Source organism: Telmatherina bonti, assembly GCF_933228915.1.
Source record: "Telmatherina bonti genome assembly, chromosome: 22".
In the NCBI taxonomy this organism is placed as follows: domain Eukaryota; kingdom Metazoa; phylum Chordata; class Actinopteri; order Atheriniformes; family Telmatherinidae; genus Telmatherina; species Telmatherina bonti.
The window spans coordinates 14032225-14055921 of NC_136631.1; the positions used below are offsets into that span (position 1 = coordinate 14032225).

The following is a 23697-nucleotide window of genomic DNA, read 5'->3' on the forward strand; positions in this document are numbered from 1 at the left end:
ATATCTTTGTTGTAATTCTTTGTACACATTGCTCCGATTTGACGTTATTGTTTAGTAATGACATTTCATGGAAAGTGAGGACCTTGTTGAATCTTTGCTTAATTAAATATGGCCTATAACCCTGCTATTAGGGCTGGGCGAGTAATCGATTTAATCGATTAATTCGAATTTGCTGTTTATGACAATTTATTTTTATGAAAATCGGGATTTTTTTTTTTTTTTTTTTTGGCCCGCCAGCACCTTTTGGGCTTCCATACCTTATAGTGACGTCAGCGTGCTCCCACTGGTTTCCCACAGAAACCCATAAAACACAACAACATGGCTGCTAGAAACGTACAAGAAGTGCCCCCTCTGCGTTTTCATTACATTTTGTTGCAGAATAACGATATTTGTACGTTTTGACAAACAACAATTGTGATTTGCGGGTGTTTCCGTTGAACAATGTTTAGCACATTAGCATCACGTTTCGTAATTGCGGTTAATGCAAAGTGGGCATGTAGCGTTATTTTATGCTTTTCTACTTGCTGCGGAGAATTTGCTTCGGATTTTCGAAGCTGTTCTCCCTCATTTTCTTTTCTAAAACTCTGAAATTCGGTGTTTATTCCATACCGCGCCATCTTTACCAGGAATTAACTGGTCACTACCCCCACGTCATGTCTGCGGACATGTAAACGCAAAAAAAGTGTTTCCATTACACTTTTGCATTATAGTTCTGTATTGAAATGTCTAAAAAACCACCTCTTGAGATCGTAAAAACTTTTATAGCAGCGATTTTTATGGCGATATTTAGTTTTTGCAAAGTTTCTAGGTGTGATGGAAACGCAGGGTTTTCAGTGTGGGAGGGAGCATTGTCACAAGCCACAGGTGTATGAAGCCAGATGCAGTTGACAGGCTCATCTCTCTTGCCAAAAATGTGTAAATTAAACAAAAAACAGCAAGAATGTAATAATACATGTATGTTAGAAATATAGCTTTAATAACATTCAGGGATTTTAAAAAAATGGTATTTTGTATCAAAGAGGTCAATTTTCTCGAAACACATGTTAAGTGTAAAGACACATTCATTTTTATGACTTCATTGCCGATGTGGGAAATTGTTTTGGTTATTTAATGTCAAAATACTCTACTCTAAAAGGAATCACTATTTTTCTTCCAAGAGGAGGCATTTTTATTTATTTATCAGTTGTTTTTTTTTAGAATAAAATTACACAAGTGAAGTGAGGCCTATTCTTAAATGCATGATCAAAACTTAAAAACTATCTCACAGTGGAAACGCACTAAGTACAAACATGTTATTACTTATAATGTTTACAGTGGCAGCGCCTGCCATCTCTTTTTACAATCTTGTTTAACAGCTTGTTTAGTTGCACTTTAAATGTAGGTAAACTTTTAGGCTGATCGCAATAAAAGCATTTTTTAACATTTGTAATTTTTTTTCTTTTTCTTTACAGTAAAGGGAAAAAAAATCAATTAAAATCGGAAATCGGATTTGGTTTAAAAAATCTGAGAAATTTAATTTTTGGCCATATCGCCCAGCCTTACCTCCCATTAATTGTAACTTAAATTAAGTATATGTGACATTCTTCGTTTTAGTTTCACATTGATGTTGTGTTTGGATAGTTTGATAGTTTTTTCCTCATAGTATTGCTATTAAGTCTACGCAAAGGTGTTTAAATAAATTTCATGGCGAGCTTTATTTTTTTCTAACATTTCCAGTACTTCCGTTTCCTGTTTGAGGAGTGCCATTCTTCCTGGGAAAATTATGCTCAATGTGCTACTTTTGACTGAAAAGTACACAAAATTAACTTACTGAAACCAGATCAAACAAGTCAGTGTGTGAAATTTGTTTTCTTGACAAAATGACTTACTTCAGATGGTGGGATTGCTCGGGAATGTGCGATGCTGAGGGATGCAACTCATTTTTTGGTTGAAATGAGTTCTAAGTTTTCAGATTGAAAGGTGTTTAAATATAAGCTTGATGGAAACTATTCTCTCACATTATTGTTGTTAAATTGTGATAATTTATCGGCCTTTATGTAACAGTGGAAGCTTTACACTCAGGCATAAACGTCCTTGCACTAATGAGACAATAATGGTGCTTTCTTATCATTATTATTATTGTTTGCTGGAGTATGTAAAGTTACCAATTAAATTGCATTGGATTCCCTGTGCAGTGGAGGTTGAATAATTTTGCTGGCAACTGTTCATGCCCATGTTGTCAACCTCACATGCCCCCTGTTTTTTTTTTTTTTAAATAAAAATCCAGTTAATCCCAGCTGGTAACTGTCCTCATTTCTAGACAATAACATCATTTGTGTCTGTTTTTACAATGAAAAATGGGCACTGCACCAATCTAAAAGAGTTTTAAATTGTGATTTCTTTATTTTCCCACTGGATTTTTAATTTTCATCTTTGAATTTCAGAGTTCTCTGAGTTTAATTATTGATTGTTAAATGTGTTCCCACTTTGTTTTTAGATTCAAAGAAATGACCTTCTTCTGCCTTTGACAACACAGAACTTAAACTTAAACTCTGTTTAATGTCTGGAAGATGAGGTACAAAATAATAAAGAATGACACCAGCAACCTTCGTTGTGATGGTTCATAATGGATTGAAATCTTTATGATTCTGACATTGTAAAAGTATTCTGAAGTGAACTTGACCCAGTGTTATTCAAAGATGCACAGATACACAGATACACATATTGTTTATTTATATAATATATATATATATATATATATATATATATATATATATATATATATATATATATATATATATATATATATATATATATATATTAAATAAATCACAGTTCTTGTCAAGTTTTGTGTGATGCAATTTTAAGTGGTTTTTTTTTTTGTCATCACTTATTTAAACTGTATTTTATTTCACAGATCTGTAGCTCTAGTTTTTGTTTCATCCAAAGAACAAAGTGCAGACAGGGAACTCTAAAATCTGATGTAAAATAAATATCAGCGATGTGAAAATTATTACATACAGAATTGAAGTCTGGACTGTAAGGTGAATGAAAGACGTCACAACCAGACGACTTATATATACAAAAGACCTTCAGACCATTAAAAAGTCATTTTAGGGATTCCCTGAACAAAAACAGATTTCTACCGTCTGGATATCACCAACCGATTTCTCTTTTTTTTACTTCTTTTTTTTTTGTCAAACGTAAAGTCTAATAGTTCCCATAATACATACATGTCTTAGCAAAATTCACAAGAGCCCTTAAAGGTAAAGATGGTTTGTTAAACTTAATTAAATTCCACAGCAGCGTTTTCATCTCCTTTTGTCAGTTTTGTCTGTGTCAATAACATGAACTCACTCATAATTCATTCAGTCTTCAATTTATCATCAGTTCATCTGGGAGTTTTAGTCCTTATCTCAGCTTTTCTCTGGTCAGCATCAGTTTTGGAACTATTTTTTATGTCTTTTAGAAGTCTTTTACTCATTTTCACGATCCAACTATTTTTATTGAAATGAACTGAATGCCATTGTGCCATCTCTATCATTTTGAAGGCCTGTTTCTTTCTTCTTGTTTATCCCTTTCCTTAGAGGCTCAGTGATGTGGCTGTTTCCAGGGTAACCACATTCCCTTTTGAAATTTAATATGGCTGACATTGGAAATTGTCCATCTCCATGGTAATATAACCTCTAAAGTCCCAGTAAATAATAAGATTAGGTATGAAGCAAGTTAAATTGAAATATAACTTTATGGGTTTTTTTCTTTTTTACACATCTGCTCTTTGAAGCACTTAAAGGGGGTCAGGGGTACCTGAAATTGCTTGTAGTCTTTACTGCTGATGTTCACTGACTGATTAGGATTGATTTTGGGGTCATTTTCATCTGGACTAACTATAAGTAGGCAAGTTGTCACTCACGTGCAACACATGCCAGCATGACCATTGATCCATGTCAATGGGAGACAGCCTTGTTGCCTCGGTCCTCCTTACCTGGCTTTGGTGTTTAATCTCTGTCAGATTTTACTGACATGACACTTTACATCACACATGACTGCCTTTTCATTATGTTTCCGATGTCTGGCACATTGGTACATGGCTTCTAGAAGACTGAGGCAATGTTTTCTGTGGTTCCGAGCAGTCTGGCAATTTATGTCACATTTGGCCAGATGACGGGTTTTGAAACACGGTACTTTCACTGGAAAGTACAAATGCATGTGTTATGGTTCTTTCTACAGAGAAAGAAAAATGCAAGGTGTTCATATTGCCTCTCTGTTTCTTAATAGTAATGTGAATCTTAGATTTAAGTTCATCCTCACATATGTAGCATCCTCAAAAGTAATATATGAGATTTTATTAAAGGTCTTTTCAAAAAGCTGTAAACTCCTTCAGGAGGCTTGGTTAGATGTATTTATAATGCAAAGTCACTGAGCTCTTTTGCTGCATAATTTAACCACTGATTTTTTTTGTGTATATGTTTCCTAATAGTTGTTCTCTGAGAACAGTTTTAATGGCCAGAAATCTTCTGGCATCTTGTTTGTTTCCACTCCAGCAGCAGAAAATCAAAGCAGCTATTTTAAATTTTTCTTCTTATCTAGCTTTCCTAAAACACATCTCGATTGTAACGGTTGCATTTTACGGTTCACAAGAAGACCATATTGACATTATAAACGTAATGTGATTGGCTATGTTTGTTAGGCCAATTATGATGTGATAAATGCGCAACATGATGCACACTGCTGTTTGGGTGAATACTGTTTGGTAATTTGAAAAGGACTTTAGTTATGACAGAACCTTTCAGTATTCAGGCAGAGGAGGATTCTAACAGTGAGCAAAGATTTTATGAAAAAATGCTAATCTTTGTGCAGAAACTCAGTAAATTAACTGAAGAGCTGATAAATAAATTAGTTGAAAAACTTTATTATAATAATTTAACTAGTGTTGCTTTTGCAACTGTAGCGATCTTGGCCTCCCAGGATTAAAAACATTCAACTGGATTAAACAATAGTTGTTATTTCTTTCTCTGACTCCGGATTCAGCATTCAAAGTAGGATCTGATAGCGCTCTGACATTTGTGATGTACCAAACCAGTACATCCAATTCTAATTAAATAATTAAATTCGAATTCTTATCCAAATTTAGAATTATTGAACACGTTCTTGTCAAAGATTTAAGTAAGATAATCATCCCGATTTATTTGCTTAATTCCAACCAGTTTCTTCCTGCTCCATCTCATTTAATTAATCTCAGCGTTCTTTATTAATGTTATAAATGAAATTCCATGTTGACAAATTCATCATACCATCTCACCAATAACATCTCTCCATCATTGTTCATTTTCACTGCTGTATGTTTACCATCATTGTAAATAAATATGTATAATCAATTCATCCATTATTGTCATAATTTCTGAATGCACGATTTGTGGTTCATTCGTTCTTAGGATTTACTCCTTTGAAGTGAGACTGTTTATTGAATTGAGTTTATTTCAGGTGTCTCATCCGCCTGAATTTTAAGTTAATTAAAGGTGATGAGTGGTGCTCCGAGGTAATTAATAAATTCATAATTTGTAGAGGCTATTCCGCTACACAACAGTGGTATACCAAATAGTATTGCATTATTTACTGTTCAGATTTTGTGTCAAAGAAGGGTCTATGAAGTCATGCAGCTAAACATTTTTGAAGTCATTGTTCCTTTCTCTAGATTTAGGAGATAAGTAGCAGAAAGATGTGCTGCAGTGCTGCCCTGTTCAGAGATGGGGATTAGGCTTTTGTGTCCACCTGCCCTGTCAAAAAGCTGATGACTGATAGAAAGCGCAGAGGGGTGTAAAATGGGAGTTCGTGTAGCGAATGTCTAACATAACTTATAATTAAGACAAGAGTCACTGTGCTGATCCTCTGACCTTGGCTTTTACCTGGATATTGGAGTGTAATAAAAAGTGTCATTTAGCTTGAAGCTCCCTAGTGAATTCTAAGTCAGTCCAGTCCTTTTTTGTTCCCCCAGTATCTTGTATGTCTGTTTTTTAACCTCTTCTTATACATCATAGAAGATCCATTTGACATACGGAACTGGCTTCTTTTAATTGACGGAAAAGTTTAATGTTGAAGTCTCTTTCTGTGTTGGCTGACCTTTACCTAAGATTGAGAGATGGTCATTTCCAATAAATAGTAAGGATAACTTTTTTCAAAGTTGTGTTTAAAGTTCTTGGTTAAGAATTGCATTAGCTTCAGCTACTATCCCTGACAGACCCCAACATGGTAAGTCTAAAAATAGTTTGGCTTGTTTCATCAGATTAACTGTTGTTGGCACAGAGCTGCGGATGTAACTGACCTCCTAAAGTGTTACCATCTGAAGGCCGGTGAGATGCTGCGATAGTGATGTGGTTCATCAGCGACCCATAAAACGTGTTTTAAGGAAAAAAGTAAAATAGGATTTACGGAGGAGATAGACAATTATGGAAGTTTTCCAAGCTTTCAGTGTCAAAGCATTTGACATAGAAATGCAGTTTATTCAGCCCTAAAGAAAAAATTGCAATGGATAAATTCTATGAACCAGAATCAGCGCATATAGCTTTTCTCTTTGATTAAACATTGGCTCTGTGTTAATGTTATAATGCATTCCTTCACAGCATCTATCCAAGCATATGGTTTCCACATGTTCATTTAGTTGTCCTTATGTGGCATCGCTTTTTTTGCTGACCACAAATCCAATCCAAAAGCTACAAACTCACAAATAAAATGGGATTCAACAGCTCGCTTTCCATCCCATCAGAGCTAAATGTGATTTCTGTAATAACTGTATTTTACTTTAGTTTGAGTTTATTTTACATAACATAATAATGAAAAGAGAGTAAAAAGAGAAGAAAAGAAGAACAAAAATATAAGTTTACACTTGATAACAAATCCACAAAACAAAAAATTAAAATTTTCAGACATTACCCTTAAATATTCTGGTCTGAAAAAAGGCGTAGATAGAAAAAAAGAAATTTTTGAGGTCTGCCATCTTTTAATCAATGGTGTCCTTTGTAAATGTATATTCAGTAAACACGAGTTTATGTAAATATAGAACTAAATAGATCGTACCTGCACCCATACAGTAACAGTTCATGGTAAAACATTCATGTTCCTCCAATAACAGAACAACAGAAACAGAAGACAGTACAGATGGAACATTATGTTTCTGTCCTCTATTTGTTCAGTGTATTATTACGAAATACCTTTTTAAATTTGATCATTGTTATACATTATTTTATTTCATTGCTCAAGTTATTTTATAAATCAACTCCATGGATTATAAGGCTGTGCAGCTTTGTGTTTATTTTTACTGGTTGTTCTTTAAACATACGTAATCCTTGTTGACAAAAACTGCAATCCTTCACCTGAAACAAGCGTTAGACACTGCACACTGCCTTCTTATAAGTTATTGTATATAAATCATGTTTTGTTCAGTTTAATAAAGAATTGGATGATTGGTTGACTGAAATCTGATTGCATACAATTGTACTTATTATTTTTCTTTTTATTAATAATAATATATTGGATATTTGCTAATTTTTTTGTTTGTCTTATGGGAGTACATAGGAGCAGTACAAGGAAAATAATGAAGGGTGATCGAGGAAGTTTTTTGAGGTAGCGGCTTAGGGCTGTGACGATATGCTTTTGTCCCGATTTGATTCTATCCAATTAAATTTTTTTGTTGTAGTTGCCGATTCTATTTCAATTGCGATTCTCACGATTCTTCGATATTACTGATTTTTGTAGACTTAAAAACACACAAAAAAAAAATGTACAAAACTTTTTTTGCTTGTGATTTTTCTTGATTTCAATTAGGGGAAAAAACTACACAGTAGCCAGACCATCATTCTGCTGCGATAATAGCAAGAAGACAAGTAAAAAGATTAATAAAAACAATAAAAAAATGACCAAAAAATTATAATGGATTATTTATATTTATTTTTAAAAAAAAAAAAAAAAAAGATTTTTTTTAATTAAAAAATTGATTTTAAAATTGTGAAGCAAAAAATCCTGTAGATCAATTTTTTCAATTCGATCTCCCACCCCTATTGCCGCTGTTGTCTCCTGGTGGTGGATACTGCTGTTTTAATCTGCCACCACTGGTGGTTGAGACTCCCAGTAGACGCTGCAGCCACCTGTGTGGCCTGGTGAAGGTCGCACTTGCTGGGATCTGCTGCCTTTCCAATTTGATATTTAATGCTAAGTGGTCCGAGAACAGACAGAAGACTGACCATTATGTGCCATTTTTGCCACTTGTTTCCCATTATACCAAACATTTATTGACTAATTGTTCTTTTTTTCTTCTTTCCTCATTACCTCTTTTTTTTTTTTCTACCAGTTGTCCATACCTGGCAGAGCAGCTGACCCCGGTCATCCCTGTCATAGGAGGTGTGCTGTTTTTGTTTGTATTGGGAACCCTTCTGAGAACTAGCTTCAGTGACCCTGGAGTTCTGCCCAGGGCCACTGCGGATGAGGCAGCAGACCTGGAGAGACAAATAGGTAAGAAAAATTTTTTTTTTATTATTTATGACTGTTCTTATCATATCCCTTTGACTGTACAATCTATTTGTGCCAGCATATTTCTTTTTATCTCATACTATTTTAGTAATACAAAAGTGAGAGACAATGCTTTACTTTGTGTGACAGCGTGCTACTTTTTTCCTCATCCTGTTAAATTCCCTCTCATCCACCTCTTCCTTTTCAAGGAAGTAGTTGCTACTTTGTGCCTGAGTTTATGTATGAAGTCACAAGAAAAGGGGATATAACATCCATCCACCTTTAAAGATACTGTCATGTGTGTCGGCTGAAATGCATGCTGGGTTGAAGTGTTCCTGTTGCTTTGACCAAATAGCTTTTGATTCAGTGATTTTTCTACAGCCTCTCCAAGATTCACCCATTTGATGTATGACTTGGTCATCAATACATGAGCATTAAATCTAATTTATTATGTGAAAGGTTAAACTGTTGGTGCATTAGGAGCCACTTCATATGGACTAACTGAATCAGCAGTGGTCCAGCTCAGACAAAAGCTTGCCATGAGCGAGAAACAGAAAAAAATGTGGGGTGCAGATCTGTTCTTGAAGCTTGAAGCCACTTTACTTATAACATTTTTCTACGTGGTACTATTTCACAGGCACGTTAGAAAGCCTCATGCTGCGGTTGATGTGGTTTGCTAGCAATTTTATGTCCCACTGCTGCAACAAAAATATAACATTTGGAAAAAAAAATGCTGAAGACAAGCAGATAACTTTGGTATCACATCTGAAAGGGCTGTTGTAGTTTCCCTATAATTATTTGAATGTAGTATTCTTCTGGAAGTATTTTGACAGATGTTTGCTGGGTGATGTTTAATAGAGTAATTGTGTGATTGTGTAGCTACAGAAACATTCCTTCACAGTACAGGAACCAGAATGTCACCAGAGGCAATTCATCTGCTCCATGCTTCTCCACTGTTGGATTTATCATGGTTTGCTGACATAGTCTGAATCTGTTGATGACAACAGTAGGATCCAAATGAATTCCTGTAGACATCTATCTGTAAAACATTATAGTACACACATACCACAGACCCTTATTAGTCCATCATTCAACACTATCTCCATGTCAGTGATAATAAATCTAACATTTCCTCTTCTCCGACCAACCTTTTTTCCCATCCTTTTTTCTCCTCTGCATCCTCTACCCTGTATCTAACAGGATTTTCTTCCATTTGCTTAAAAGTTTTGCCTTTGAAACCTTATTTTTAAAGTGTGCTTTAAGTTTTTTTTTTTCTCGTCTTTCCTTTTATTTTTTTTGTTTGGAATGTGAAGCTCCGGATTCCCTACCGTAGTCCTTTTCCATGCTTCAGGCCATTAGTGCCTCATTAAACAACTCTGGACTGGTATAATTAATCTCATTAGGAGACTTAAAAGCCTTTAGAGGGAAGGTAGAGAGAGCGTTGAGCAGTGGACTAAGTGCATGGTGGAAAAACCCCATGTTATATTGGCATGCTTTTTTTCAGAGGATAAACAAATTTAGGGATCAAAATATATTGTTGACCCAAATACCCACCCCAGCTCCCAAACTGGCTTTGGTTCTTTGAATTTCAAGCATCAAAGTTGGCTGTTTCTAAACTGTAATCTCCTGTTCACAGATGATTATTTTCATCTTTTGGTTGGTTGATCTGTATCTGAATCTGTATAAGTTCAGGTTTCAAAATGATACACTGATTTATAGATCTATTGTGAAGTAAAATCCTCTGCTTTTAACATGGTACTTATTTTGGTCCTTTCGAATGTCATTTCCATTCGTTTTTGGAGATTTTCCTCTCCAAGGTTAGTCACTAGTAAGAAGATTGGGACTTAACTTTACAGCTGAGTCTGCAAGAGGTAGACATAAAGGACCAGAAGTAATGCATTTTTAGGCATAATGTTAATATATTAAAGATATCTGAGTATTTTTCTCTCCTTCCCAGCTGTGTGTATATAACACCATCAAACTACATTACTTGTGTCATGTAGCTTGATGTGTTGTGTCTGATATTGGACATAGCAATGCCAATGTTCTGGATCATTTCAAATTCAGGTTTATAGATATGTTGTTGTTTTTTTACACCTAACTGCTTTTCAAATCTTGAATAGTAGACTAGATCTACGACTATATGCACACTATTCTAATGCCCTACTGAGACATGTAGACATACATAGCTTTAAAAATGCACATGTACTTCAAGAGACATGTAAAATATGCCATCTCTATTGTTAAACTGTAAACGTAATCCTACTTACAGACCTACGTAATTGCCTCTCATGACACAATCCAGACAATATTTGTAGTCAGGGTACATTTGACTTAATCCGTCCGTCAATGTCTGCTTGACAGGATAAGAGGAGGAAACATTCAGGGAAACAAATTTATGATGCTTGCAAATGGTTGTGGAAAAAAAAAACATTCCACACCATTTACTAAAAAATCTGCGCACAGATCAAAGTGTTTCCCTCATTGGGAAGTCAAACTAGGACAGCACTGCTGGACAAAAATGAGATATCTATGTCTCTTCTGGGAAGGTTGCATACCTCAAAAAGTTGATAACTGGACAGAAACTTTACGGAGAGCATTCATTTTGAGTCTCCATTATATGTCCTTATGGTTTTGGGGGTTATTTAAGATAGCTTATTTTAGGTGTACTAGAGAGTAATTGCCATGTTACAGTTACATGTTACTGTAGGACTGTTTGTTGTTTATTTCTTAAAACACCCATATGCATCCTCATGCCTGCCATTAAGCCAGCTTTGCTGCTTTAGCGTTGCTGCCATTATCTTCCATGTGAAAGAACCTGGTCTGTAATAGCAGCAGGAACATACGCTCACACAGACAGACACAAAAGAACAAATAAAGAGACACATAAATATTTAACAGCTGCAAATGTTCAATTTAAGACACTGGAAGGCAAAGCTCACTGATTTTTCCCACATTAAATAGAAAACTAGAAAGGCTTTGCATTCTGCTGCTTTTTCTTCTAAACGTCTTTCTGTCAGTACTGCAGGAATCCCTTACTTCTCATCAGTGTGTAGGCTGCACTTTTCAGTCAGGTGAAAATTGGTCGAATTTACCTAAATATGCCTCAGATATAGTGATGAGACTGCCAGAGAGCCACAGTGTGTTAGTAATAGTTGCTGTTTATGTGGAATTGAACACAAAATCAGGAGATGTATAACAGTAAAATCCTTATAGTTTTATTATTAGAAGTACTGCTTTGGTGATTTGCAAATGCATGAAAGGAAAATCCTGTAATTAAAATTCTAACAGCATTACTCATTTAGTTATTAATTATTTGGTTTTTTTTCTGTTTATATGAATGTTTCATGTTCAGACTTATGTTCTATATTAGAAGTGTTGAATAAAAATTACCAGGTCCAACTTTCTGAGATCGGTGCCACAACAGAAGCACCTTTCAGACATGATGCAGTAGTGTTGTCTTCATTAAGACACTGCCGTCTGCGCCTTGTTTCTCTGGGTGCTCAATCCAGATGCATGCAGTGCTGCTTATCAGTATGATGTGCAAGAAACTAATAACACATCTGCTAGCTGTTTACTTGATCATCCCAACCCAAGTCCCAACTCACCAAGCAGTCCTGTTTCTGTTTTCTGGCTCCCTCCGCTCCTCAACTTGTCTTGGCTGCATTTTTTATCACTGCTCTGTCAGTTGTGAAAGTCCTTTCAATTTCTGCTAATTTAATAATGTTTATATTTAGTTTATATGCATACACATGCTTGTTCTGTGGCCCCAAATTTCTCTCCACTTCTTCTCTGCTGAGGTATAAGATGAGTCATTCCTAGTTTTTATCCTCAGACTGAGGCTGCTCTATCCCATTTTTATTCATAATTTCTTTATTGAACTAATATGTCTTTATGTAACTGTGCAGACAGTCCTAATGACAAAGCAGCTGACAGGTTTTGTGAGTAACTGGAGTTGTAGTTATTGGAGTACCTGATATGTCAGCACTGCCACTATGTCTTTTCAGTTTGTTGGTTTCAGAGTAGTCAGTTGCAGATTTTTCAATTCACAGCATTTGCTTGATGGAATAGAGTAAATGAACGTGCATCTGTTCACAATCACAGTATTCATTGTCATACACAGAGGCACAACAAAATTTAGGTGCACAGTCAGCATATGGGCCATAAACAGTTTTTTTTTTGTTTTTGTTTTTTTAAAAAGCGCGAATAAATAACTTAAATATTTTTTTTTTAAAAAAGAAAAAAAAAAAAAAAAGGCTATAGCATTTCATGTAGGGACCTGCGTCCAACTGGACAGTCCACTAGCACCTTCCTATGATGTCCTCTACTGTTTGATTTCCTGCTTGTGTTGTTCTCACTCATATGTAAGTCGCTTTGGATAAAAGCGTCTGATAAATGACTGAAAATAGAAAATAAATTACTGTAGACTGTTGTACATCACTCAGACAACAACATCTAATCATCGATTTTACACAACATTCTTAAGCATCGTATACTCAGGGCTGCGTCAAATAACACAGTCCATACAAAAGATAAATCAGGTAGAAGCAAAACTTATGACTGCTCAGTTGGAACATGTGATGTGTCTGTTTATGAAATGCATTACATGAATGCACTGAACAGTCCAGCCTTTAGTGACCCGGCACCCTCATTAATAGTTAACGGTATTTCCTCTGCAAGGCTCAGTTTCAGCACAAATACTCATTGATCTGTTGACAAAACTGTGGAGGATCTAATATCTGTGCAGTCTGACACAGTAAGATGTTTCACATTCCTGCATCTCAGAGGGGAAAGCTGATAGCTTGAGCATGAGCAGATATCCCTGCCAAAGGCTTTCTGCTTCAGGTTTGAATGGGGGGCTTGAACAAAATTAAACAGCATGTTTGCAAATGTTAAATAAACATATGAGATATGATGCTATGTGAGATGTAACCATCTTCTCACCATCTTGTCCCATGACTTTTACACAGCCCAGAAACCATGAACAGCTATTAAAGAAAGAGTGATGTCAGGAAAGGTAGCGCAGCATGCTGCTTATCTCTGCTTGAAATCAAAATGAGAGCTGGTTTTTCATTATTTTGCTGCATCTGATGTCTATGCGTGTCTGCCTGCTCACCCAGTATGTCAGGACTAGACAGGCTGGCATCATTTCAGCTAGCACTTGCCAAATCCAAAAGACTCTCTGAAGCAGTAATCAGAGTGAAAGATGACAAGAACTGCTGGTGTTCCTCTTTTCACCTAATATGATCCAAGCTAGCTGGTGATTGTCTGGACAGCCTCGCTGTTTTTTCTGAAGCTGCAAGCCAGACTCCAGCGCTGTAGGAAATATTAGGTTTAGAGGTTGAAGTGATGCAAGCGTGACTGGTACATCAGCAGTGGATGATATAACATTTACAGTTTTCTGCTTCTGGGTTATTTAACATGAGACTTTAATCCAAATATAGCAACACTAAGTCAAGACTCACCGCATGTCTCCAAACAAAATTATTTTAATGGCCTTTTCTTTTTTTTTTTAAGAGGGGGGAAGTTACTTATAGATTAATCATATTTTTCCCCAAATTACAGCACAATATAGTGTACAAAAAGTGAAGTATTTTTGGGTGTTTTCCCAGTAAAATGAAATTTATTTTAGATGCCAAACTCAAGTACAGAGCTCATTACTAGAGAAACCGAGCCACTCTAAAAGGAGAGCAAATTTAATCAAATTAGATACAGCTTCCTTTCCTTGCTTGTTGAATTTTAACTAGCTGTAGGTCAGCATATAGTTTGAATTTGCTTTGACTGAATACTTGCCATTAAAACATGAGTCAAGAACAGGGCTTTTGATTAGATTTCTTTAACATCACAAGATGTTAGAGGTTCCAACGTCTTTTTCAGTTTTGGCACTTGTATCCCTTGAAAGTGCTCAGTTAAATACCAGTAAATATAATAAGCCTGTACCAATTTAATCATCATAGATAGTACTGCTGACAGAACTCTATTTATTGTGACCGCCAAGTCTAGATATGAAATTAGAGAAATAAATCAGTTGGACTATATCAGTGACTCTGTGATGTGATCTAGAGATTCCCTCACAGTGACCGTGCACATCAGAGACACAGTTTGAGTGATGGGATACTGGGTTTCTGTTTGTCTCAGTACTGAACTGTCTATTCTGTTGCATGACCGTACAATCAAAGTTCATGCTGTTATTTGCACCACTGCATTGACCTCTCGCCTCTCAGCTCAGTGCAGCCCGTCACGCTAGCTCCCATTCATGATTGACCTCATTGTTATTGGCTGACAAATAATTATTAGCTAGTAGAAAAAGGCTTTATTAAAACTTGGTATTTTAACTTTTCTACATCTCATTTTTAAATGACAAAGACAGCTTGGCAGAAAGGGTTTAGTTCACCATGAGACAGAGACTGAGAGAAACTCCTTGGAAGTCACATTAGATGATACGAAGTTTGGAGACTGCTGAAATGAAAAGACCACAATTATAAGCCTGGATGGAGGAACTTGACCTTAACCAGCAATGTTTTATTCAAATTTGTCAGGTGCTGCTTGTAATCTATCAGTGTGAATCACAACTTGAAGCCTTACATGCAGTATCTGTTGAAAAGCCTAAATCATTGGGTGGTATTTAACTTAGACACAGATATACTCATACATCCTACAACTTAAAACAATTATTACAATTATAGTTATTTTATATTGCCTGAGGACAAAAATACTTGCTTTTTAGTTTTCTCTTTCCTCCTTAGTTTTAGAAGTACAGCGACAGAAACATGAAGTATGACAAAGATAAGAAAAAAAAAATGATAACGGAGGAGAGAGCTGCTGGGGACGGTGACATAGGAAGGCACAAGAATAGACCTGTCACTCCAGAGCTGTTGTACTGGAGTGCATCAGAGAAAACGGGAGGAAAAAAATCTTTAGAGAAGTTTTACTGGCCTTTGTGCTGATCGTTCTGTCCCTAATGCAAACTTTCACTCTTAAATCAAGAATATAGTTGTGTTTGATGTCCTCTGTCAATGATGACTTTTCTACCTGCATTTGTTTGGAGTATATATATTCAGCATCTTTGATTTCAGGCCCTTTAATACCCTAAAACATAAAGGAACATAAAATGTACCTTTTATGCTTGTCTATCGAATTCTCGTCTTTTTTACTTCCTATTCTGCAAATCTGAATGATTTATGCAATCTGGGTTACCTCATGTTTCCTTAAACATGTGTAGTACACAGACAGTATGTGATACATTTTTCCAATGCTAAAGCTAGTTACCTACGGTATGAAGGCATATTGCTAAAAACCAAATGAAAGTTATAAAGGTATTGAGGTACAATCATAAGACCAATCTTTGATTTATTACTAACACTTCTCTGGCATGCCTTCTTGTCTTCCTGTGACCTCATTCTGCTTTATTATCCAGTTAGATGTTCACTGTGAGGCAGCTGCAGAGCTCTCTTATAGCCCTGTCCAGTTCATGACTGTGCCTTCTTCTGCACTGTCATCCTTCTTTCAGACAGATGCCTCTTCTCTGTAGCCAAATTACTGAGCAGAGTCTCCCTGTTCATGTTTGTTCTCCATGGAGACAAAGTACAAATCGTGAAGCATCGGACTACATTGTTCCGGACAGATTACAGCCACTGACTGATGTTGAGTGTTTTCATTTAATTTACTCACATCTGCTCCTCTAGTTTCATAATTTACTTTAAAACTTAAATACACAATGTTATGTGTATCACTGGGGCACATATTGGATATTAAGTGAGATTTAGTGTAAAATGTGAAAAATATTTAGTAGCATGTTATTCAGACCTGGATTGTTTGCCATTAATGAAGTACATTTGTTTGTTCACCTAACAGTCACTTTTGTATTTTGTGGTTAATTTAGAACTTTTGTGTAATTTAATTAACAACTGAAGAATAAACGTTAATAAACGTTAAGTGCTGTCAAACAATTTACCGGACAGAGAGAGGGATGCACCTATTCTGATAGCACTCTGTAGCCAGTAACACTATTTGGGAACACCACTAAGTAAATAGAGAAAAAGGGTCTTAAACCACCTCTAAATAGGATCTGAACAGTTGGAAATGATTAAAATCTGTACCGACTGTATTCATACCTGTTTGTAGCACTGTCCACTTATGAATGGATCTTGTAAAATGCATATTAGCACCAGGTTCAGTTATTTCGGGTTCATGTCAAATGTGACTTTACTTTTATGAAAGCAGGGTCAAAAAGTAAAAATCTGTTGGACAAGATGAATGTTATTCTGATTCAGAAAGATTTAATTGAATTACAAAAAAAGTGTTTTTTTCCAGCTGGATGCAAAAAGAAACCCTTCGCAATAAAGCAATGATTTTTTTATTTTGTAAATGTAAAGAAAACACTAACTAACATTACCTTTCTGCATCTAAAAAAAATTATTCTTGTTTAATGCCTAATTTCTGGTCTGACTTTCAGAAACGACTCGCTGTCGTTTACGAATAAGTCTAAACATTACACGCAAACAGACCCACATTTGCCACCTTCATTGCAGCATTCTGAATGTCATCATTTTTCCAGTTGAATTTTTCATTGGTAAAAGTAGGCTATTGTTCTCTCCTCCACAAACACAACAGGATAGTAATTAGTCTCCTTTTATACCTCACAAGGCAGAACTGTGCACAGTATGGCTGACATTGAACCCTCATTTAACTTTGTGTGTGTGTGTTCGTGTGTGTGTTTGTGCGGTTACCCTGTGTGTGTGTGTGTGTGTGTGTGTGTGTGTGTGTGTGTGTGTGTGTGTGTGTGTGTTTGTTTGTGTGTGTGTGCGCGCGCACTGTTACATCACTCTCCAGTCAACCTGGCCTTGTTTTATAGCTTCAAGCTCTTAGACCTGACCTATCTCTCTGGGGGATCTCCCTGTAGACACTGATGTAAGGCTAAAGCTTCGGCTGACAGGATAGCTAAGTGTACAAATGGCTTTGTTGAGCAGAAAAGCTACTTTGACACCCCCGCTTTCACACTAATTTACTGCAGGCATCTGTGATCCAGTGGAGTGAATGTGGATGGTCTGTTCAACGTGCACTTGCAGTGTCATCACAGCAGATTAATAGAAATGGTGATGTTTAGAGATTTAAAGCAGAAGTAACAGTGTTGTTGTTTTTGCAATATGCACAGAAGCAGATTATCCTTTTAAATTACATCCAGTAGTTTCAGAAAATCTGCCAATTTACTTTCATGTTTAATTTAATTGTTTTTTTTTAATTTAATATGTTAGATTTGAGGTCTAGATGTGAATTCTGTGGACTAAAGTCACAGTGCAACAAGAAATTGTTTGCAAATAATTTTAGTTTGTTGCTAAAGTTTAGTCATCCTGCAAAAACAATTTGACAGAAAAATTCAGGTTTGTGAGTGTGCAGAAAAGGATGGTTGTAAAAATGGTTCTTTTGAAACATCCTCTCCACCGACGCAAATCACAAAACTACGTGCATGACAAGCTTTGTCTGTATCTTTACAGTTCTAACTGATTGACTAATCATACTGTCCAATCAGAGAGCAGACGGCTTCCTGTCCTGCACCACTGCAGCCTCTTAAATGGAAGAATATCAATTTTACAGATGTTTTGTTCCCACAAATGCACATCTTTTTCTACAACCATGCAGATCCTTGTCTGCATAGTTATAAACTTAATTTTTTCAGGTTGATTTCTTTTGCAGGAATTTTTTTGCAGGCATTCATTTACAACTGCAAAATCTTTCAGGACTTTAAATTTCGCCCATAACATTCAGGCTTTTATTCAAAGTAGTGAAACATTTCTATTTACAAGGATTTTCACTTTTAAAATAATACAGTTTGTACTACATATACATGTTTTTCTACGGTATTGAATTTTTACCCTTTCTAAGAAAAGTTTTTCTAATTATTATCTGCCATATATATGAAAATACCAGACATTTATTATGTTGGAAATGTGTGAACATCTTATTTCCTGACCTGGTTGCATGAATTGTTTTATGATTCTTTATGCTGGTCTTGAAGGCACATACACAGAAATTATGTAAAGTTTTACATTTCTATTCTTTCATATTAATTGCACATGATATGATGAATCAGCTATGCGCAAATCTAAATATGTGATTTGTGATCGAGCTGTTGTGATTGGTTGCATTGGATTTCTGTTACTGTTTTTGCCTAAAATTGGAAATTCTTACTATAAAAATGCAGATTATCTCCAAATAAAAAAAATTAAGGTAGGAGGCTTACGTTTACCTTTTTTTTTTCTAGTTAATTTCTGTATGATATAACCTATTCATAACTTATATTATTTTGTGAGGTTTTGGATGACATCTAAGCATGTATTCATCTAATGCAGGGGTGTCCAAAGTCGGTCCTTGGGGGCCGCTGTCCTGCAGGTTTCCCATGTATTCCTGTTCCAACACATCTAGCTTCCACTAAATGGATCAAACAGCCAATGACGTGCACAACTGATTAAGCTCTACTACTAATTAATTTGAACCAGGTGTGTCTGAGCAGGGATACATAGAAAACCTGCAGGATTCTGGCCCTCGAGGACCGGAGCTGGACACCTCTGATCTAATGCTTCTGAAGCACTGTAGACCTGACTTTCACAGCTCTTTGTCACTCAAGACATTTTACTGTGGCTGGGTCATGATGACCTCACACTGCCTCGTGTTGGTTTAATACTTTAAAAGCTGAGCGGTCCTCCAAATTACTCTCAACTCCCCTCATTAGTTCCTTCTTCATTGCTGTGCATTAAGTGTGCAAACAGACAGAAAGAGTACAGAGAAAGAACGTTCTGTGTGGGGATTGATCACAATGGGGACAAATTCCATAGATGAGAGCTCACTGGCTGCTTTTCCTCTTCTCTTCTTTAGAAATGTCAAACACCCACACAGGCCTCTCAGTTCTTAATACACGTACCACTCTGTTGGCAATGCTACAGGCTTCAACATGATCTTAAAATGATCTTCCTACACACACCATCTCCTACTCTCGGCATGTGCAAGTGTTTTAAAGCAAGCTGAGCAATGAAAAGAGAGAGGCTCTACCTTAATGGCTTGAAATCACTGTTATTTTCATTCTTGCCACACAGTCTGTCATTACTATCTTCTTACTCAACCAAATGTCATTCAGAGCAGCTTGCTTCTATTTTTCTTTTCTTTCTGCATTGTAATCTGGGGATTGTGATATTTAATGCATATTGTATTCCATCCATCCATCCATCTTCTGCCGCTTATCCGGGGTCGGGTCGCGGGGGCAGCAGCCTAAGCAGGGAAGCCCAGACTTCCCTCTCCCCAGCCACATTTGCCAACTCTGCGGGGGGGATCCCGAGGCGTTCCCAGGCCAGCCGAGAGATGTAATCCCTCCAGCGTGTCCTGGGTCTTCCCCGGGGTCTCCTCCCCGAGGGACGTGCCTGGAACACCTCACCAGGGAGGCGTCCAGGAGGCATCCTGACCAGATGGCCGAGCCACCTCAACTGGTTCCTCTCGATGCGAAGGAGCAGCGGCTCTACTCTGAGCCCCTCCCGGATGACTGAGCTCCTCACCCTATCTCTAAGGGAGAGCCCGGCCACCCTGCGGAGGAAACTCATTTCAGCCGCCTGTATACGAGATCTCGTTCTTTCGGTCACGACCCACAGCTCATGACCATAGGTGAGGGTAGGAACGTAGATCGACTGATAAATCGAGAGCTTCGCCTTCTGGCTCAGCTCCTTCTTCACCACGACAGACCAGCGCAGAGCCCGCATTACTGCAGACGCCGCACCGATCCGTCTGTCGATCTCACGCTCCATCCTTCCCTCACTCATGAACAAGACCCCGAGATATTTAAACTCCTCCACTTGAGGCAGGACCTGACTCCCGACCCGGAGAGGGCAATCCACCCTATTCCGGCTGAGGACCATGGTCTCAGATTTTGAGGTGCTGATTCTCATCCCAGCCGCTTCACACTCTGCCGCGAATCGCTCAAGCGAGAGCTGGAGATCACGACCAGATGAAGCCAACAGGACCACGTCATCCGCAAAAAGCAGGGACCCAATCCTGAGGCCACCAAGTCGGATCCCCTCAACCCCTCGGCTGCGCCTAGAAATTCTGTCCATATAAGTTATGAACAGAATCGGTGATAAAGGGCAGCCTTGGCGGAGTCCAACCCTCACCGGAAACGAATCCGACTTACTACCGGCAATGCGGTCCAAGCTCTGACACCTGTCGTACAGGGACCGGACAGCTCGTACAAGGGGGTCCGGTACCCCATACTCCCGGAGTACCCCCCACAGGAGCCCCCGGGGGACACGGTCGAATGCCTTCTCCAGGTCCACAAAGCACATGTAGACTGGTTGGGCAAACTCCCATGCCCCCCCCGAAGATCCTAGCAGCTATGTTGTCGGGGGCTTTATGCCCCTGGTAGGGTCACCCATGGCAAACAGGTGTCTAGGGGAGGGACCAGACCAAGCACGGCTCATAGACCCCTATGATGACGACCAACCTGGGCATGAATGTTCCCTTGCCCGGACGCGGGTTACCGGGACCCCCCTCTGGAGCCAGGCCTGGTGGCGGGGTACGAGAGCGAGCGTCTGGTGGCCGGGCCTTCGCCCATGGGGCCCGGTCAGGCTCAGCCCGAAAGGGTTACATGGGCCCCGCCTCCCGTGGGCTCACCATCTGCGGGAGGAGCCATAGGGGTCGGGTGCAATGTGAGCTGGGCGGCAGCAAGGGGCGGGGACCCTGGCGGTCCGATCCCCGGCTGCAGAAGCTGGCTCTAGGGACGTGGAACGTCACCTCTCTGGTGGGGAAGGAGCCTGAGCTTGTGCGCGAGGTTGAGCGGTTCCGACTAGATATAGTTGGACTCACCTCGACGCATGGCTTGGGCTCTGGAACCAGTACCCTCGGGAGGGGCTGGACCTTCTTCCACTCTGGAGTTGCTCATGGTGAGAGGCGCAGAGCAGGTGTGGGCATTCTCATCAGCCCCCAGCTTGGTGCCTGTACATTGGGGTTTACCCCGGTGGATGAAAGGGTAGTTTCCCTCCGCCTCCGGGTGGGGGGACGGGTCCTGACTGTTGTCTGTGCTTATGCACCGAACAGCAGTTCAGAGTACCCACCCTTTCTGGGGTCCTTGGAGGGAGTGCTGGAGGGTGCTCCTTCTGGGGACTCCATTGTTCTTGCTGGGGGACTTCAATGCTCACGTGGGCAATGACAGTGAGACCTGGAGGGGAGTGATTGGGAGGCATGGTCCCCCCCCTCTGAACCCAAATGGTGTTTTGTTATTGGACTTCTGTGCTCGTCATGGATTGTCTATAACGAACACCATGTTCCAGCATAAGAGTGTCCATATGTACACCTGGCATCAGGATTCCCTGGGCCGCAGTTCAATGATCGACTTTGTAGTCGTATCATCGGACCTGCGGCCACATGCCTTGGACACTCGGGTGAAGAGGGGGGCGGAGCTGTCAACTGATCACCACCTGGTGGTGAGTTGGCTCAGATGGTGGGGGAGGAAGCCGGTCAGAGCTGGCAGGCCCAAACGTGTTGTGAGGGTCTGCTGGGAACGTCTGGCTGAGTCCCCTGTCAGAGCGAGCTTCAACTCCCACCTTCAGCAGAGCTTCGGACATGTCCCGGGTGAGGCGGGGGACATTGAGTCCGAATGGGCTGTGTTCCGTGCCTCTATTGCTGAGGCGGCTAGCCGGAGCTGTGGCTGCAAGGTCGTTGGTGCCTGTCGTGGCGGTAATCCCAGGACTCGTTGGTGGACACCAGCAGTGAGGGATGCCGTCAAGCTGAAGAAGGAGTCCTATCGGGCCTTCTTGGCCTGTGGGACTCTGGAGGCAGCTGATGGGTACCGGCGGGCTAAGCGGCATGCGGCTTCGGCCGTTGCCGAGGCAAAAACTCGGGCATGGGAGGAGTTCGGCGAGGCCATGGAGAAAGACTTCCGGACGGCTTCGAGGAGATTCTGGTCCACCATCCGGCGGCTCAGGGGGGGGAAGCAGTGCTCCATCAATACTGTGTACAGTGGAGATGGGGTGCTGCTGACCTCAACTCGGGACGTTGTGGGTCGGTGGAGGGAATACTTCGAAGACCTCCTCAATCCTACCAACACGTCTTCCCATGAGGGAGCAGAGCTGGTGGACTCAGGGGTGGACTCTCTTATCTCTGGGGCTGAAGTCGCTGAGGTGGTCAAAAAGCTCCTTGGCGGCAAGGCCCCGGGGGTGGATGAGATCCGCCCGGAGTTCCTTAAGGCTCTGGATGCTATGGGGCTGTCCTGGCTGACACGCCTCTGCAGCATCACGTGGACATCGGGGGCAGTACCGCTGGATTGGCAGACTGGGGTGGTGGTCCCCCTTTTTAAGAAGGGGGACCGGAGGGTGTGTTCCAATTACAGGGGAATCACACTCCTCAGCCTCCCTGGTAAGGTCTATTCAGGGGTCCTGGAGAGGAGGGTCCGCCGGATAGTCGAATCCCGGATTGAGGAGGAGCAGTGTGGTTTTCGTCCTGGTCGCGGAACAGTGGACCAGCTCTATACCCTCTCTGGGCTCCTGGGGTGGGGGCATGGGAGTTTGCCCAACCAGTCTACATATTGTATTCCAGATGTTAATAATATCTGAACTAGATGGGAGACGGTGGAACAGCAGACTTGGTTTTACTATTGAAATTTGGGCTGATCACACAGACGTTTGGTTCTGTTTGGGAAGTTTTGGGAAAATTTGGGACAAATTTGTTGTCAATGTTTATACAAAGAAGGTAAAATGAATGCACAATGACCATATTGCTTCGTGGCTAAGATGTTTTTTTTTTTTTTGCTTATTCCAAGTCTGATTTAGCTTCTTCTCACACAGAGCTTTGAAACAGAGGTCTCCCCTTACTCTACTTCCCCAGCTTTACCCAGTTTCTTGATGCCTGGGTTCATAGTTATGTTATTTGATCTCATAAGTACACAGCAGGTAACTCGTATATAGGCCAATTTGACTATATAGCAAATTCAGAAGATCAATAGAAAGTAAAAAGTGTAGTTTAGAAAGGCTTAGAGTGGATAGTATCTAGTGAACAGCAGGAGTATATTTCTGGTTGCTGCTTTAAGATATTCTGAAATGTTTTGAAATTGAAAGTGTCGTGGTATTCATTGTAGTGCATCACCAATGTGCTATCCACTAGTAACCTGTATACTTAAAACAACAGACCATCCGCTGCTGTTTGACCTGCTTTCGTTTCCTAATGTACATAAGAGATTTGCAT

At 39.4% G+C, this 23697-nt stretch overlaps 1 protein-coding gene across 3 annotated transcripts in view; it reads left to right on the top strand.

Moving 5' to 3' along the window:
• The window catches only part of LOC306772482 (palmitoyltransferase ZDHHC14-like), a 53827-nt gene that overhangs the window by 14231 nt on the left and 15899 nt on the right, over positions 1–23697 (top strand). For all 3 annotated transcript variants that reach the window (XM_079261970.1, XM_079261972.1, XM_079261971.1), the window contains one exon: positions 8324–8484. In XM_079261970.1, coding sequence (XP_079118096.1) covers positions 8324–8484 — 161 coding nt within the window. The remainder of the gene's footprint in view (positions 1–8323; positions 8485–23697) is intronic.